Consider the following 18034-nt stretch of genomic DNA (forward strand, 5'->3'; position numbering starts at 1 on the left):
AAGAATGTACCCAGCAGTCTTTGGTTCCGGTTGTTCGTTGGTATGCCTTGCTGTGGTGATATTTGGTACGGCATTTTACCGGCTGTAGAAACGTTCTTCCTGGGATGGCAGCCTGTCCTTTGGCGATCTTATGCATCATGGTGACCCTTGCTACATTCCTCTGCTGTTCAAGAGAATCCCAACCCAATTTCGAGATCATACTGCTTGGACTACTCTCTCTCTCTCTCTCTCTCTCTCTGCTGTAATCGTTTCTAACATACCGTGCTGCTCTTCTTTGAACAGACTCAATTTTCTTTTTAACGAACCGTAGTTTGGCCCACTTAAGATCATTTGTGATCTCTACCCCCCAGGTAGGTGTGGTTTTATTCTTACAATATGTGGGATTTTTCGTTGAATGACCTTTGCCAAGTGTGCTGCCATTGGTCAAGAATAAAATGCTACTTTTCCCACAAATTACGTAGGACAGTAACGTCACTTGGACACATGCATTGTTGTTAGTGTCTGTAAATCGTACACATATTTGAGGTCAGAGGTCATTAAGGGGTTACTCCGGTGTAATACCAAATACCTTCATAGCACAGTGACGATATTTTAACACATGAGTTGTGTTTACCCAATGTATATGTAGTAATTTTATTTGAGGTCAAAGGTCATTGAAGGGTCACTTCCGGTCCGAAATGAAATTCCTTCAAAAATGCCTCTTCTGGCACAAATAAAATATAGCAGAGTGATGCCACGTGCACACATGCATTAACATTAGCCAATGTCTATGGGGTGTTCAGAAATTCTGGGGTCCGGAATGTCTATGTCTATGGGAATTTCATAGATTTGTAGGTCAAAGGTCATTAAGGGGTCACAACACGGCTGTGTTCGTGGTCTTAGACCACAGCTATGTCTAGTTTAAACCTTAATCTGTTAACATATAAGTCGGCATCAGTCCAGCTTAAAAGTGTTTGTTCCGGGAGTTTGTTAATGTCTGATCAAGGACGTTCTTAATCGTGCCTAGATAGGGCATTCAATACGCTTGCTTAGTATGGAAGAAAAAATATTCTGTGACAATCCGAGTTGTATCTTGCTTTTCGCAGCAAATAAGGTTTAAGGTGTAACTCTGTGACTGTGAAGTAGTTGGCGTACGAAGGTTGGTGTTTCGCCTTTCCATTTAGGATAACATAATTTTCATGGAAGGAACGGCCCATTTGACTGCAGCCAGTTGAACAGCTTCTTAACAAGGCAGATCACTCAATATGCCACACTCTATCAAACACTTAAAAAATATGGCAACCAAATCTGCCTCCTCTTTTTTGTCCAAAATTAGCGAGGAATCGGGCTACATGTTCAATTTGGCGAATATTTGAATAGCCACCTCTAACGCCAAAATGTTGGTTTGATGTCAGCTTAAATTGCACATGTGTCAAGATGAGGCTACATAGGTTCAAAAATCATTTGATTAGACTGCATGAAAACCAAAAGGACAGGTCGGTAGTTGTTCTAGTTTTCTTTCTAATATTGTGGGATCCTTATCTAAACTCTAGATCCTGGAAATTTAACACCAATCAGCAAAACATCGACATACTCACTTTTACACTAAGGACCACCCTGGGTTGGGGTATAAGAACAACCTAAAAATTTACTTACGGCAGCCTGAGGTTGGATCAGCTGAATCATATTCATCTATTAGAGTCAAACAAAAACAAAGAAAACAAAAATAACGTGTAAGTGTGAGATGTCCGATTGAATTAAGATGTTAAACTGAAGTATAGCCAAAGGGGTCAGTGTGAAGGGGAGCACCGAGCAAAATGGGATGGTTGATAGGGAGGTGTTTTTATGGACCACCGTTTATGTGTTTCATAAATGAAAAGACGTTTGTCACCAAATGTCGTATTGACTTTGGGTTGTCACTAATGTGGAGCTTTGCATACGCTAAAAATGGAAATGTAAGAGTCCCAAAATTGACCTGGGCCTACTTCAGACGGATTTTGCTTGATCGCATCACATATGACAATGTACGCGTAGTTCTTTAAGTCCATTTGACTTCGACCGTTGGTAGCGTTGATTCAATTTCATCCTCAGATATATTTCAACGCGAACGTCTATTTGTTACTACACCAACACCGTCTTGTCGCTTACCTCGGGACATGTCTATCAACGGACGATCAAAAGAAGGGGGCTTTATCCCCGGACTGCTTCAAACTTTCCCCATTTTGTTTGGTAACGTGGGTTATTGTTGACACTTTAAGACTCTAGCTCAGGCGCTTATTTTGAATAAACATGAATTAACTTAACAGGGATTATGTCCGGACCCAGCGCTAAACTCCTTATCATATTATTCTTAAACTAGCTATACATTTCAATTAATATTCTTACGATAGTAGCCTGTGTTAATAAATGCTTAATTATTTAACGTTATCTTTTTCAATTTCATATTTCCATTTGACAACACAAATCGTAATGAAACACCATTTTTTTTCTTTCTTTCCCCTCCTTTTCCATCTCTCTCCCCTTCCAATCCTGTTCCCTTTCCCCTCTCTTCTCCATATTCTCCCCAGTCTCCTCTCCATCTACAGCCTGTCTCAAAAAAATTGTGCAAATGAAAAGCCCCCTCTTTGGCAATTAGAAAATAATGTTGTGACAGTACGCTTACATCAACGTCAAGGGCGCAGTCTTAGCTCTCAAATGCCGTTTGTTCTGTTCAATTTGCTTGTTGCAATCTCGAGATATGTTTATTTAACAACGAAAGGGTAAAATCGCAATTGTGCTACTTTTACTAGGGAAGAGAGCTGTACATGTAAAATCAATGATAGCTGATGTTGATGCGTCTAATGTGCTCTCCCTTCGGGCTCGTGCATTATACGCATTATTCGCATCAACATCAGAGCGCGTGCATTATTTTGTCTAATTTCTCTTCCAACAAGTAATATAAACTTATAAGGTCCGTATGCACAAAAGAGTTTGACCGGGTCTAAAGTTAGACCTGATCTAAGTCGAATTTAGTACCATGAGCAGAGTGATGAGAAAGGACATTTTCCTTTACATTTGCTTAAGTTATTTTGTATTATTTTTGAACGTTGCATTAAAATCATTAGAATTTGCTAGCTACTCTAGGAAGGAAATAAGAGTAAAGGACCATTCCTGGTGGAACTTAATTCCAGTTAGACCATGTCTAACTTTAGACCCTCTCTAACTCTTGTGTGGATACGGACCTATAATGTGCAATATTTGTTTGTCTTTTTAACATGTCTTGAGTGACTATGAGAACAGTATTTACCACGATAAAATCATTGACGTGCACATGTATTTAATTTTATAGCAGAATGTGAAATATGTATTTATCTTTTCTAAGGAAATAGAGAATCATTATTCCTGCATCATAATAAAATAGTAAAAACAGTAAAAAAAATTGTATTGTGTAATTGATGCATTCTTTTGATTTCACAAGGAACTCTTGACAAACTTGATGCTATCGCTGATTTACATGCAAAGCTCTCTGTGGTAAAAGTGGCACAATTGTGATTTTACCCTTTCGTCGTTAACTAAGCATATCTCGCGATTAAAACGAGCAAATTGAACAGAACAAACAGTATTTGAGAGCTAAGACTACGCCCTTGGCGTTGATGTAAGTATCATGTCACAACGTTATTTTCTAATTGCCAAAGAGGGCGCTTTTTACTTGCACAACTTTTTTTGAGACAGGCTGTAGCATCGTTCTCTCCCACTCCGGGACACTCCAGTTTCCGCATCCACAATGGCGTTGTTAGAGTTGTTCTTTTAGAGGGGTGTGTGGGGCAGCGGCTATCAAGGGGAAACATCATTGACATAAATCCGCAAAAAAAGGCCAAAAAAGGTAAAATATCACGGCGGCCAGCATCCAACAGGAGCAGGGTCAAGTATGAGGGCAAGATGTCCCATGGGGGAGCTGCCCCTCCCCTTGGCTACCGCCACTGTACCTCCATGCCCACTTCCAATGCCCTCCCTCTTCTCCTCCCTACCCCTTTCGAACCAGGTACAACCAATGAGTTGTTCTATTTATAAAATATGATTATGGACCTACTATACCTTACCAGAAGTATGCTGCACTACGTTCTTTAATAAAAACAGATCATTTATAAAAGAACTTAAAAGGGCATTTCGTGATCTACAGCCTCATCCCCCACTTTTCTCAAAAAAGTTGAGATTTTTATATCACTGGAAACCTCTGGCTACATAATGTTTATGTACAAAATATTTCTTGCAGATTAATTCGTTTAGCAAAGATATCGTGAAATTTGATTTTCGTTCTGGTCCAACGCATTGTCTATGGAGCAGTGTAATACACATAATCATGCATAACTCGCGAACGCAAAATCGGAATCAACTGAAATTTTGGGAATAGGTTTTTTTCGTGGATATCTTATTAAAAACTGAATTTTCGTACGTCATGAGCACATATAAAAGTCATTACCAAGGTCGACGTTTTAAACAGAAAATTATTTTAACCTAATTCAATCCGTAATTTTCAACAACATAATATGACGTGTTTTTTTACCCAAATCAAATTTGATTTCCAATAATTGGTCCTTTAACTAGGTAATTTTGTAGTCTATGAGTAAAATATGGAAACTTGTTCTTAAATTGTGGTATTTTCGTTCATAATTTACAGCTCACTATATATTTTTGCGTTCACTTCGGCTTCTAGAGGCTTTAATACAGAGTAGTTTTGAATAATAATCCTCTATAATCCTCCAAACTTGTACCCGAGTCCAGCTTGTCTGAGTCCGAGCTGAGCCGAGTCCACTTGTATCCGAGTCTGAGCCATGTCCGAGTCCAACAAAAATAAGACACGAGTCGAGTCCGGTTCGAGTCCGGACTCGGTCAGAAGGCCATGCCTGGAGGTGGTGGGAGGTTGGGGTCATTCAACTTTAATGTGACAGTTTCCGCATTATTTTATGGCATTTTGATGACAAAATTGTAGAAAAAGAAGGTCATTGGTCAAATGTCACTCACTACACCACACCACACACCACTTTCCCTATACACATCCACCCTACCATTGCCAAACTCCACCCTACCCCACCTTACCCCACACAGTTAACAATTCAAAGACTCAACATAACTCAACCATATACTTCAAAGACCAATACCCATGAACAGGTAACTCCTGAAGCTAAAAACTTTGTATCACAGTTAGAACGCTGGACAACCGATTTTTTAGAAATGCATAGTCGCGCTAAAAGTGGAGCGATACATGTTAAAATCAGCACAATTCAGATATACACCTTTGTTATGTCAGTTCAAAACATAGTGCTTGGATATACACGAGCTTTTTTCGGAATTCATTTTTAGCGTTTCAAACTAATATAATTCGCTCTGTAAAGCACATCGTGTGGGTCTATATATTATTGTTTTGTCAGAATTTCACCTTTTTCACGTCATGCTCCTAAAATCTCAAATTCAGTACTTTATCTCGAAAGCAAGCAGAATAAATAGTCAATAATTCTAGGATTACTCGACGGGCGATTTTGTAGCCCAAATCTCCCATTTGGGTGCTTTGGTAAATTAAAGTGAAATTTGGATATTTGCTTCCGTGATCATGGTGATAGCCTGCAATGGCAAATTATGTCGACCATTTGTCTGTTTGTTTGTTTACCTAGGTTAGTCCGTATTAACAGTCTATAATATCGAATTGATTAATTCGAATTAAACAATTCATCGAGTGGCCATGGGCAGCGCCATTAGACATGTTACAAGACTACCAAGTGACAGGTGATGGACCGTACCCACACAATTGAATAGGCACTTTTTTGATAATTTTCATCAAGGTTTCTCAAAACTTACCTAGCTAATTTATTATACATCAGGGGTCTCTGTTTAATATGTTATGAAAAACTTAATTTTAAAAATATCTACCAACAGAAATAAAAATCCTTCGACGGATAGTCTTGTTATGCTCTCACAAACTTAGAAAAAATTCTGAAAAATCCAAAAGTTTGGTCTAAAACATGCCCAAGGTTACTGCTGTCCCATTCAAAAGTACAGGAAGACCACCTACAGCGTTGAGGTCAACTTTCTAGACTTCCTGTCTACTGGCAGTAATGGCTACTACCCAGTGCTAACATCAATGAATTGTTTAATTCGAATTAATCAATTCGATATTATAGACTGATTAAGAGACGCACGTTGTACTGTCCAAACCTAGAAAAATTAGTGTGTTATTATAGGGGATTTTAATTTTCTGTCCCACCTATTTCCAGGTGAAATTTGTATGACCCCCCACCCCACCCCATCGCGGATTTTTTTACCAAATGTTGGGCAAAGTTGTTTTGAGGAGAAGCAAATTTCAACACATTGGTCCGATGATCACGGTGATGATGAAATCAAATAATTAATCACTCACAGCGCTAGGCCTGGGAAATTCTTTGCTATATTGTAGTTATGGCAACACTGTAGCCAGGCCGGTATTCATGGCACCCAGGGATATCGATTTACAAGGCCACAGATTTCACGAGTAAAATAAAAAAAAAAAATTAAAAATGGTGAAATCAAAACGGAAATTCTGACAAAACTATGATATATCGCTCACGGTGATGTGCGTTAGAAAGTTGGGAAAAATCCTTCGTTAGCCAACTATATTACTTTGAAAAGCTAAAAGGTTGATCCAAAAAAAGGCTCGCGGGCAGAGTTGAAGCCTATCAAATTCGAAAATCTTACACTAAATGACTGAATTTCACGCCTAAGTTTAAAACTAAGATTTGAAAAAATACAGTATCAAGCATTACAGTTTTTCCTGACATTTACTGAAAAAATGAAAATTATTGCTTTTCATTTGATCGAGAAAAAAATTTACACTGAAAAGGTGTAACTCGGTTGTCCTGCGTTGAGACTGATCAGACCACCTGTATCAGATAGCGGTCATGTGAGGGTATTGGTGCGTGGAGGGTGTTAACTCTCAGTTAACTAACAACCAGGGACTAGAAGGCTGCGTGCAGCATACATGTAAATGAATTACAATGTATTCAAATACATTATAGAAAAATAACATCATCATCATCATCATTATCATCATCATCATCATCATCATCATCATCATCATCATTATCATCATCATCATCATCATCATCATCATCATCATCATCATCATCATCATCATCATCATCATCATCATCATCATCATCATGGTTCCAAGTCATTCTCTAGCTAAATTGTATATACAAATTGCGGACACGTAATTTTGTTAATATGATATATTTTAAGGCATGCGCAATAGAAAGCCTAAAATGTAAATATATATTACATTTTACGAAAAACCATACTTCAGCGCATTTCACTGAAGTGATGATGGTGCTTTATATTTTGTATATTTAGCGCGACAGTAAATAGCGCCTTCTTTGTTACATTAAGTTGCTGTTGGGCAATGTTCCCGGCAATGTCATACTTCCAACTTTTTTTTTACTTTTTACCCCATGTCCCTCATTTTTCAGGCCCTGCCCTCTATCGGTGGCTAATTTACAGTTTAAGCTTGATTGCTATTGTATTGGGAGCAACATTGTTTCTTTGTAGGCCTGCGGCGCAACCTTGAACAATATTGTCCTTGAGCTAAGGCCCGTAACCACCAAAGCCAGCCCCATATCTCATTTTAGTTTTTAACTTACCAAAATTCTGCTTTTTATATTTTATAGTGTCACTTATTAACTCAAATATTTATTAACTCTCTTAAAACTACTTACTAAAGTGAATTTTGATCAACAGAGGGTGCTATTTACTGCCGTATAATTTGATGATGATAATAATGATGATCCTTGACTACTGCGCATCCATTCTTGCGCATGGTCTAATTTGTATCAAATATACATTTTTACTGCTTTGACCATTTGTATTATATGTACAAAATAAGAATGAGAATGGGTTGCATCATCATCATCATCATCATCATCATCATCATCATCATCATCATCATCATCATCATCATCATCATCATCATCATCGTCATCATCATCGTTATCATCATTGTCATAATAACAATGCTAACATAAATTCACTTTTAACTCTAAACATTGTCAAAATTGTGCCACACAAATGTGCAGTGAGTAGTGAGCACACGCAAACTACGGACACCCTAGATAGCCTGTGTGGATGAGTCCCAATTTACAGAGTGGGAGCTGAGATTTATGGTCCAGTGTGCATTTTTCCTCTCTTTCAGGAGTTAAATGAATTGTAAAGTTCCATGAAAGAACTCTTAGATATTTGTATATAGTCCAAATATTTAATAAAATTATGTATTCAATTAATTATAAATTATTTCATAAATGATAACAATAATATGATTCTGCTAAGTGACAGATAAATCTAAACAATTTGGTGGATATTTAGGATAAATGACAGATTTCAGTTTTGACAGCCCCCCCAATTAATTTGAAAAAATGGTCAAATAAGTAAAGTCAACAAATCTGTTGATTTATTTTGACATTTTCAGATAATCATTTCACATTTTACATGGATTTAATTGGACTGGACTGGACTCGGACCGGACTCGGCTTCGAGTCCTAGTCCTTTTCTGTCCGAGTCCGAGCCGAGCCGAGTATTTTTGTGTCCGAGTCCGAGCCAGGTTCGAGTCCAACAAAAAGTGGACTCGAGTCCAAGTCCGGACTCGAACGGTACATCACTGTAATCCTGTAGACATTGAAGTTTATGCTTTTGAACCGCATTTCGCAAACTCTCTATTTATCACTGCGACTCCATCGCTCCTCGCACAAGCGTCCGCCTGCCGCTTTGCGACGCTCCGCGCTCGCAATCGGGGCATTGCGATAAGAGGGAACTGAACCAGCTCTAGCAGAAAGCTTAAATCTGCATTTCAAATCATTTTGACTTAAAGGTCATTAATCTTAATTCAATTTACCACTCATATGTGGGGTTTCGTGCACATACTCTTACGAGGAAGATGCTTCCTATAGCTTGGGTCCATGTGTAGTAACATGTATCTGGGCCACACATTCCACGACTGGAGAAAAATGGATGGACGGACTACGATGAGTATTAGCATGTAAAAATTGCAAAACCCCTTACGGTATAATAAATCAACAAAATTTTAAGTTACACACATAGATACCAGGGTCAGCGATGACGCAATCACCCTAAGTGTTATATGCTCATGGAATCGCTGCCCGGGGCAGCGTAACCCGTGTAGCTACCGGTCCGTGATCGTGTGCTTGGCATGAGAGGGGAGGGGATTCTAAATTTCGATTCCCGGACGTGTCAAGTGATTTCTTTCCTCATCTTCTCACCATGTTCGTTTCTTCTTTAACTTCCGATAGCAAAAAGCAGGGCTGGGTGTTAGGGTTAGATAACATTTATGTTACTGTGAATACTTCCTATTCGTTGGGTATTAAGGTCGACCACCTGTCACTTGGTCAAGTGACGAATAATTTTAATTCGAATTGACACTGACTTAATACCGTATGCGGTTTCCAATTAATGTCCGTTGGAGGGTAAAAGCAAAATTTAGAAAAGCCAACCTTATTTATGACTTCTTTTTACATAAAAAGCATATTACCCTGTTACCTTCAGTAAAATTTCCATCGATTAACCTGTTTTGAAACAACAGATTTTCTTGTAACCATACCTCAATATAACAATTTCCATTCAGTTTCTCCACCCCTCCCTCCAAAAAAATACAATCATCATAGTTTCTTACTGGTGAGAAAATGGTAAAATCAGTGAGTAATAACATAATTTTGTATCAGATTCACAAAGCAAATATATTCGTAGAAAATGTTGGTATGATTCACTTCGCTGTTTTTGTAAACAATGGTTCCTGTATAACATTAATAATTATTGCATTCATACCAATCTGAGTTAGTTTCAAAATAATGCTGGTTCTTTCAAACACATGATTCGATTCGCATTACAGAACGAAATGAAATTATTTGTATTGTATTTCATACACTCCTATATCAAAGCAGCCAATCAGAAAAGCGGTTAGAAAAATACGAAACATGCATTAATTGTGTATATTGTGCACTCCGCGTTGGATTGATTTATTTTTCGGGCGGGTTGATGCATTTATATTTGTTACTATTTTCCAACATTTTGAGTGATAATACGTTATAAAAACAGAACAATAACGTGTTTTTTCTGCTTCTCCTTCGGGGCTCGTGCATTAGACGCATCAACATCAGCGCGCGTGCATTATTTTGTCTAATTTCTCTCCCAACGAGTAATACGCGTTCATTAACCTATAAATATAATCACAAGAGTGCTATTGGGTCCTGTAATTAAAGATTTCTCTACTTGCCATAATAATTGTCATAATGTTGCAATCGGTTCATTATTAAAAGTTCATACACTCTTAGATAGCGATAACCAATCAGAGCAAGCGTTAGAAAAATCCAAACTATGCATTGATTGTGTCTAATTGCACTCCGCGTACTACGCGCAGTGTTTCGCGCGCATTCGCGTCGCGTAGGATTGATTCATTTTTCGGGCGGGTTGATGCATTTATATTTGGTTCGATTTTCCAATATTTTTAGTGATAATTTTGTTATAAAAAGAGTAAAAATCACGTTTTTTTTCTTCTCGTGTATGAAATAGGTTAAGGAACTCGTACTACTTATTGCTCGAGAAATTCGGGGGAGTGCATTAGACGCATCAACATCAGCGCAAGTGCATTATTTTGTCTAATTAACCTATAACAGTTCGACATTTTCAATTATTATGTAAAAAAGGGTTTTGAGCGATACAACAAAACTAATTTATAATAGTTGTTGCAAAATACCCGGATGCAATACAATATTGTTCTTAATATACGCGTACGACATCGCGAGTCACCATGGTCACGGCACCTTACAGCACCAACACGCATCACAATACAACAGCACAATAGCGCGGCCACCGTACCGCTCACAGGAGATTTAATTATTTTTTTTGGTCTTCATTGCTGGAATTTGCATCTGTAATAGAGCTTAAAACACAGAAAAGAAAAGTAATACAAATATCATGTTCAGAAATATCTCTGATACCAAACATTTTGTCAAAATTGAAAATACGCAATCTGTGCCAGTCAAATTATTTATATAAAAACAAAGTTCATCCCACAATGAAGATATTTTGCTACATTCACATAACATGTGGAAAATTGTTTCAGGGAATTCATCACAGAAGTAACACTTTGGAGACTCTGCTCTCTCAATTTTATGAAGAAAATAATTTGTACAAATAGCTCTGTGAAAGATTTTGAAATAGAAGGATCTCAGCTGAGTTTCAGTAGTGCATTTATAGTTGCTAATATGAACCAAATTCAACAACAACAAGAAAGTCAATCAATTTAGACTCAGTGATTTCTGTTGAAGAATTTTCCCTAAGAATGGAATAAATATATCTTGGAACTTTAACAGCTTCAAGGAGAGTACTGCAAATATTATCAAACATATTCTCTTTTTTATAAACAAGTAAAACCACAAGCTTAATTTGCGGCAATTCTAGATGATGAATAAGCCAGGAAATACTATACACATCTACAAATAAACCTGTATATATTCCGAATTTGTCTTTGTAGAAGGAAAGAGCAGAAAACAAGAAGGTCAAAAGGTAAGCTTACATTAATTACAATACGCATTGGTTAGGCCCGGTGGCTAGGCAAGCTTAATTTTTCACTTTAACGCAGAGAGAAAGCCTGATATAAATAATAATAATAATATTGTGCTGGCGTATTTTCGTGTGATATAAAATATATAATATAATAAATATCAGTTAATGATACATCAGTGGCCTTGTGTTCTAAACCAGTGAACCGTAATAAACTGGCTTATTTCGATCAAGTTGATTTCATTTTTTTTTTATATTTTGAGAATTGTGTACAACCTAAAAGAAGACATTTGTATTTTAACAGCCAGTATAACCATTATTATGTTTTCAGGGTTATTAGGAGTTAAGAAAACCTAATAATGATAATATTGGATGGCTTATTTCGCATGATACCATAACATATCGGATTCGCCATACAAATATCGAACTCGCCGTTGGCTCGTCCGATATTTTTATGACTCATCCGATATGTTATGGTATCATGCTCAGCCATCCAATATTATATCAACATTGCTTACCACATGTATCACACAAAACAGGACATCTCCTCATTACAAAGGGATAACGTGCATCTGTACACAACCAAGCTGGCCAAGCGCCCGAGTCACATCTTGCATCAGTATTCAAACATTGCTCTGTCAAAGAAAAAAGGACAAGTCACATACATGTAATAAACTACTCAAAGACATTAAACGGTCAGATTTATTCACTAGAATTTTGTAAAAACAGCATTAAACTTTTAAATCAGGTAAGTGTTATTTCATTCAGTAGTGTTTAGACAACAGAGCAGTTGCAGTAGGGGTGAGTGGTGGTAATAAATGGTCCACTTCAGCCTTAATTGTCTGCATAAATCTCAGAATAAGCCAATAATGTGAATGTCTTGTTTGCTTTGCAATAGTTTTGCTGATAAAGAAAATTTTGGCTAATTTTCACCCATTAAATCAATAATTGATATTGAAATTATTCAATTGCCCAGTGTAAGTGGTCCATTTGAAATTCAAGTTTTAATCGATTATTTCCAGGAATTCAATGTAAATTTGTCAATTTGGGGTTGGTTTCTTTTACATTAAACCACCACAAATATTACGTATTCACACAGTTATTGATGGAGATAAATAACTTGATGTCCTTTGTGTACAAATTGGGCCCTCAAGCTCATGATAGCATCACATTTCTGAACACCCTGTAACTTAATTCCAATATATCATTAGATTCAAGGTGCTTCAAGAAATTGCAGTCAAGGTGTTCGGCAGTATTAGCAAGAAAAGCCAAAGTGTGCTGCCCTCACTTTCTATTTATTTATAGCACTGAAAACACATTTAAATGCACCATAAAAAGAAGAAAAAAAATGGAAGATTATGATCCTTTAAATATTTTGAATAGAGTACAGGCTATGATACTGGAGATGCTCATGTACATTGAAAGATATTGACCTTGAGCGCTCATATCAAACTCCCAATAATGTCATTAAAGCCTTAAAGGAGGATTTCGTGATCCTAGCATCATTTATGACATTTTTCAGTAGATATCCACGAAAAAGCTTATTTCCAAAATTTCAGTTGATTCCGATTTTGCGTTTGCGAGTTATGCATGATTTATGTGTATTACACTGCTCCATAGACAATGTGTTGTAATTTCGTTCTGGTGCACCAGAACGAAATTCAAATTTAACGATATTTTTGCTAAACAAATTAATCTGCAAGAAATATTTGGTACATAAACATTATGTAGCCAGAGGTATCCAGTGGTGTAAAAATCTCAACTTTTTTGGGGAAAAGTGGGGGATGAGGCTGTGGATCACGAAATGCCCCTTTAATGTACGATTTTTTTTTTTTCAGAATAGAACTTTATTTTTCAAAACCAATTTTTGACATAATTGTTTGTAATACTTACACATGTTCCAACTTAAATCTATGAGCAAACTGTCAAATTCGCCCTATTTGTAGTAACACGGGATGATTTTCATTTGGTCCGACATTATTATCATAATTTTTCAGATTAATGATGTCTGAACGATCGCAAATCGTAGTCTCCTGGCTGCGTAGGACTAACTCTGAGACCGCACTTGACGTCCTAATCCAAAACGTATGAGATATTTCGAGTGACAGAGGTGAAGTTTATGATGTTGTTTCTTTGCAAATTCCCAATGTTTTTCGCGTCCAAATGTATTGGGAACTTTCATAATGATTGCATATTATCTATTTTACCATTTCGGAAGAAAAAAGAAAAATCTAAAAATGTAAAAATATCGTACATTAAGGCTTTAAGCAAAGAATGACCTGATGAAGCGCATTACTATGGAAGGATCATACAGTTACAACATTTTTTGGCGGTCTCTTTGTATCACAAAATAAGATTAAAGCCACTAGCAAATTTTGTTGTTTAAACAAAAGATTAAACTCTCACTGTGACATTTTCAGATAAGTCTCTTGCTGGAGAAAACACAACTCAATATTTGTGTGTCCACCCCTTACCAGCTCAAGGTCATGTAGGAGACGTGACATTCCCTCGACCAGGTTTACCAAGGTTCTTTGTGAAATATCTCGCTAGCAAGCAATGAAGGCGTGTCTAAGTTCCTGCAGGGTGATTGGATGGTTGTTCATGTTACCTAAACAGCGGGATACTTCTGCATATTATAGGTCTCTATAGGGTTCATATCAGGGCTCAAAACTGACTAGTCCATGTGTTCTACATTCTCATTTTTATGGAATTCCCTTAGAGACGCACCATTAGATACCAAGGGAGGGGGGGGGCTGGGTAGTTTTTTGAAAAGATTTGATGTCAAGGGTGAAAAAAAATTTGTCACAGTTAGTGAAGAAAAATTAATCTCATATATCTTTTCATATTGCAAATTTTTCTCGCTTCGCGCGAATTTGCTCTTTTTTTCATAACAAATATTTATTTTAGCTTCGAACTGGTACATATTTTGTGCGCATTTGTTTGTGAAAAGTTGTTATGTGAGCCGGCTCTGTGAGTGAAAACACTTGATTCACTCTACTTCACAGATTTTCACCAAATTCCATCCCAATGTCAAAATTATTATAGAAATCTGTGCCACATGCCGGGGCCACATGACTGATTGAGAGCATTGGCGTAGATCCCGGGGGGATAAATCCCCCCAATATTTGCTAGGGGGTGGTCCATACAATCATCCCCAATGTTGACGCCTGTATGTGGGTTTCTGACGAAATTAACCTAAAAAACCCAATTTTTGCGCGCTTCGCGCGCATTTATTCCACATTGTACCGTATTTAACCAGTTTAGATTCAATATGCAAAAAAAATTTCCCACCAAAAGAGGTTCATTATACTTCAAGAAAATTTTTACACATAAAAATAATGATGTTTTTGTGGCACTCGAAAATTTAGGTGCTACAAAACGTAAAAATGATTAAAAATATGGACAAAATTTTACAACTCGACAAACAAATTGTTGAAAATTATAGGACTTTACGATTGCAAAAAAAACACATTTGTCTCTCCGAGGTGTTGAAAAAAAATTTGCTTCATCCAGGGCCTAAAAAACAAATTTGCTTCACCGAGGCGCTAAAAAAAAAATTGTCACGACCCCAACTACCCAGACCCCCCCCCCTTGATATCTAATGGTGCGTCCCTTAATTAACTTTAAGATGTGAATAATCACACCTCGTACCTGTCGTCAGCGTTTCATTGGTTGTGGTGATTTTTGTTTGCAGTACGCGACATCTTTCTGAATTTCCAAAGGTTTCTGATCAGGCCAACAAAATAAATGTATGTTGTATTGGCTTGACCCTAGACCACTAGCTGTTAAAAAGTTGGTGAAGAGATTTGCTGTTACTGTACTAAGACAACTACTGAAGGCCCAAGGAGAAATGCATTGAGGTTGAAATACAAAACTGTGTTGCCTGTTTGTGAAAAAAATAAAAACGGCCGATTAAGTGAAACATTTCCGAAAATCTCAAAAGATGATTAATTCTTGAGCATTGTGTTTTTAGTTTGCTTGTTTGTTTTAAAATTTATACTTGTGTGATTTGTTGTAAATATCCACTTTTTGCGGGAATTTTGCGCAAAAATTTAAAATTTGCTGATTTTGCCCCCCGGCATTCACTAAGCCATATCCATGCCCCCTTCCTCAAAAGAAATTCCTGGTGCCGCCACTTCACACAACTCACTAATGCATTGAGGTCCCCAATAGGTGTAATCAAGACAGTCACACGAGCAGTCATAATCATTCCTCTGTCCACAGTGGTCGCAAAATAGTTTGCAATCTGCAAGGAGAAATTATAAGAAAAAATAACCGAATGAATGACATTTATTATTATATATCGAGTTTAAAATAGAGTATCTCGTTTATTGTGTACAACTTTGAACTAGGCTAAAACAGTTCGCGAGTTGATATAGTAAGGACCAAATAGGCTAAGCCCTCTATATCAACGACCTTGCATAAATTCACATTGCCTTGTTTTGTTGGAAAGATTTACGTTATTTAAGTATTTTCTTTAAGGTTACACTAAGAAACGTATAAAAAAACGTATAAAAGACGTATAAAGTTGTTCTCTAAAACAGAGTTTTCTTAGTAACCAGATATCGCAGCGAGTGAAATGTTGGTGCATTGGATGTAGCTTAACATTTTTTGTGTGTTTTATACAAATTTTTAAAATAAATTATCATTCGTTTAAAGCTTTTTTTCGCACCATGTTCACAAGATCAAAACGCGTTCCATGACGTTTTTTGTTTTTTTTCAAATGTGCGCCCGTATAAAACCACGCCGAATGATTGTTTTCTTCTTTTTGTATTGTACTACAAATCGATCAAAGAAATAATGTTGCCATGGGGAAGAACCAAATACAGTACCGATTAAATCTTAAAAGCCCGTTTTTAGGGAACATTTTCGAGAATCTTGCTTGAGAAAACACTGCTTTTTTACATTATCGATATCTTGATTGTGGAACGTTAATTTTGACATCTAACTACCAACATTATTTCTCAACTGTCTGTCGATTACTCTATTTTTTCTTACTTTTCTCTTTTTCTGTCTTCTTTCTTGTTCGTTTATTTCTTTCTGACTGCAGTGATTGATTGTTTTTGCCGGTGTTTTATTATTATTCTATAATTCATTAATAGGCCGACTAGTCTAAATAGGCGCGGCCTATATAGCCTATGAATATTTTTTACACATTATATATTGGTTGTTGGTATATTATTATTGTTGTTGTAGTTATTGTTGAATATATTGCATCATCAGGGTAGGCCTACTAGGCCTATTACTAGTCTATAGCGGCATTGATTTATTCTAAGGATAATATTTAAGAAAATGAAAATTTATAAAATACCATAGAAAAATGACAGAAACCGGCTATCCCCACCCCGGCAGCCCCTATCATGGTGCCCTCCCTTCCTCCCTCCCTCCCTATCCCTGCAATTTAGGATGACTCACGTGCCACGGTTTCATAGGTTCGTGGTCATTTTGCATGTAGATTGATACACAAAGTACGCTTGAGTTCATTTTTTTTGCATGGCTGTTTCTATTATTAACTTACGCCCCTCTGGAATCAAGCCTTGAAAATCCATTGTATTTAACCTTAAGGTTAACGCAAGGGTTTTTCATGCGCTTGATTTCAGAGGCGTAAGTTCATAACAGAAACAGCCATTCAGAGAGTGAACAAGCGTACCGGGAGGTACTTATAATAGAATATCGATCCATGCACAAGACATGATACTTGGCGTAGCTCGTGAGTCGGAGGGTGGTCATGAAGGGCGGCAACTGGCCGGATGCCGGGGACGGCTGCCGTTTTCGGCAATTTTCATAAGGATTTTCGATTGGGGGCACTTCCTCTGTCCCCATGAATCTACACCAACGTCTTCAAAATGTGTTGATTTTAAATTACCCTTGATATTTTGATGAAATAAATCAATGCTGCTATATTCCCCTAATAACAATGTCATAGTGTACAACAATAACATCAACAACAACAATTACAAAAAAAAACACAAATATTTGTAAATCTTATTTGGCAAATATATTCAACAAAACAGACTTAGTAGGCCTACAAATTTTGAATTATATAAAGTGAAAACAATCAATCACTGCAAACAGCGAATCAAATGTAAAGAAAGAAAGAAATACACAAGAAAGAATAAAGAAAAAAGGGAAAGACAGAAAGAACTAGACTTAGCTGTGGTCTAAGACCACAAACACAGCCGTGTTGTTACCCATTAATGACCTTTGTCCCCAAAATATATGAAAACCCCATAGACATTGGCTAATGTCAATGTATGTGCACATGACATCACTTTGCCATGTTATTTGTGGCAGAAGGGGCATTTTGAAGGTTTTTCGTCTCAGACCGGAAGTGTCCCCTTAATGTCATTTTACCCCAAATAAAAAAATACCACGTATACACTGAGTAACATCAATTCATGTGTGAATGTACCGTCTCTGTGCTATATTTTTCTTGGCTGATAAATATTTTTGCAGTTATTTCGTTTTATACCGGAAGTGA

General features: G+C 37.0%; 2 protein-coding genes across 2 annotated transcripts in view; both read right to left on the reverse strand.

Moving 5' to 3' along the window:
* Window positions 1-18034, reverse strand: part of LOC140140992 (uncharacterized) — a 31295-nt gene that overhangs the window by 10530 nt on the left and 2731 nt on the right. Inside the window, exons 2-4 of the mRNA XM_072162770.1 lie at window positions 15704-15799; window positions 12072-12188; window positions 1636-1671 (exon numbers count right to left, since the gene is read on the reverse strand). Coding sequence (XP_072018871.1) covers window positions 1636-1671; window positions 12072-12105 — 70 coding nt within the window. The 5' untranslated portion in view covers window positions 12106-12188; window positions 15704-15799. The remainder of the gene's footprint in view (window positions 1-1635; window positions 1672-12071; window positions 12189-15703; window positions 15800-18034) is intronic.
* The window catches only part of LOC140141003 (serotriflin-like), a 54893-nt gene continuing 52497 nt past the window's right edge, over window positions 15639-18034 (reverse strand). Inside the window, exon 5 of the mRNA XM_072162782.1 lies at window positions 15639-15799. Coding sequence (XP_072018883.1) covers window positions 15639-15799 — 161 coding nt within the window. The remainder of the gene's footprint in view (window positions 15800-18034) is intronic.

Source organism: Amphiura filiformis, chromosome 2 (genome assembly GCF_039555335.1).
Source record: "Amphiura filiformis chromosome 2, Afil_fr2py, whole genome shotgun sequence".
NCBI classification, from domain to species: domain Eukaryota; kingdom Metazoa; phylum Echinodermata; class Ophiuroidea; order Amphilepidida; family Amphiuridae; genus Amphiura; species Amphiura filiformis.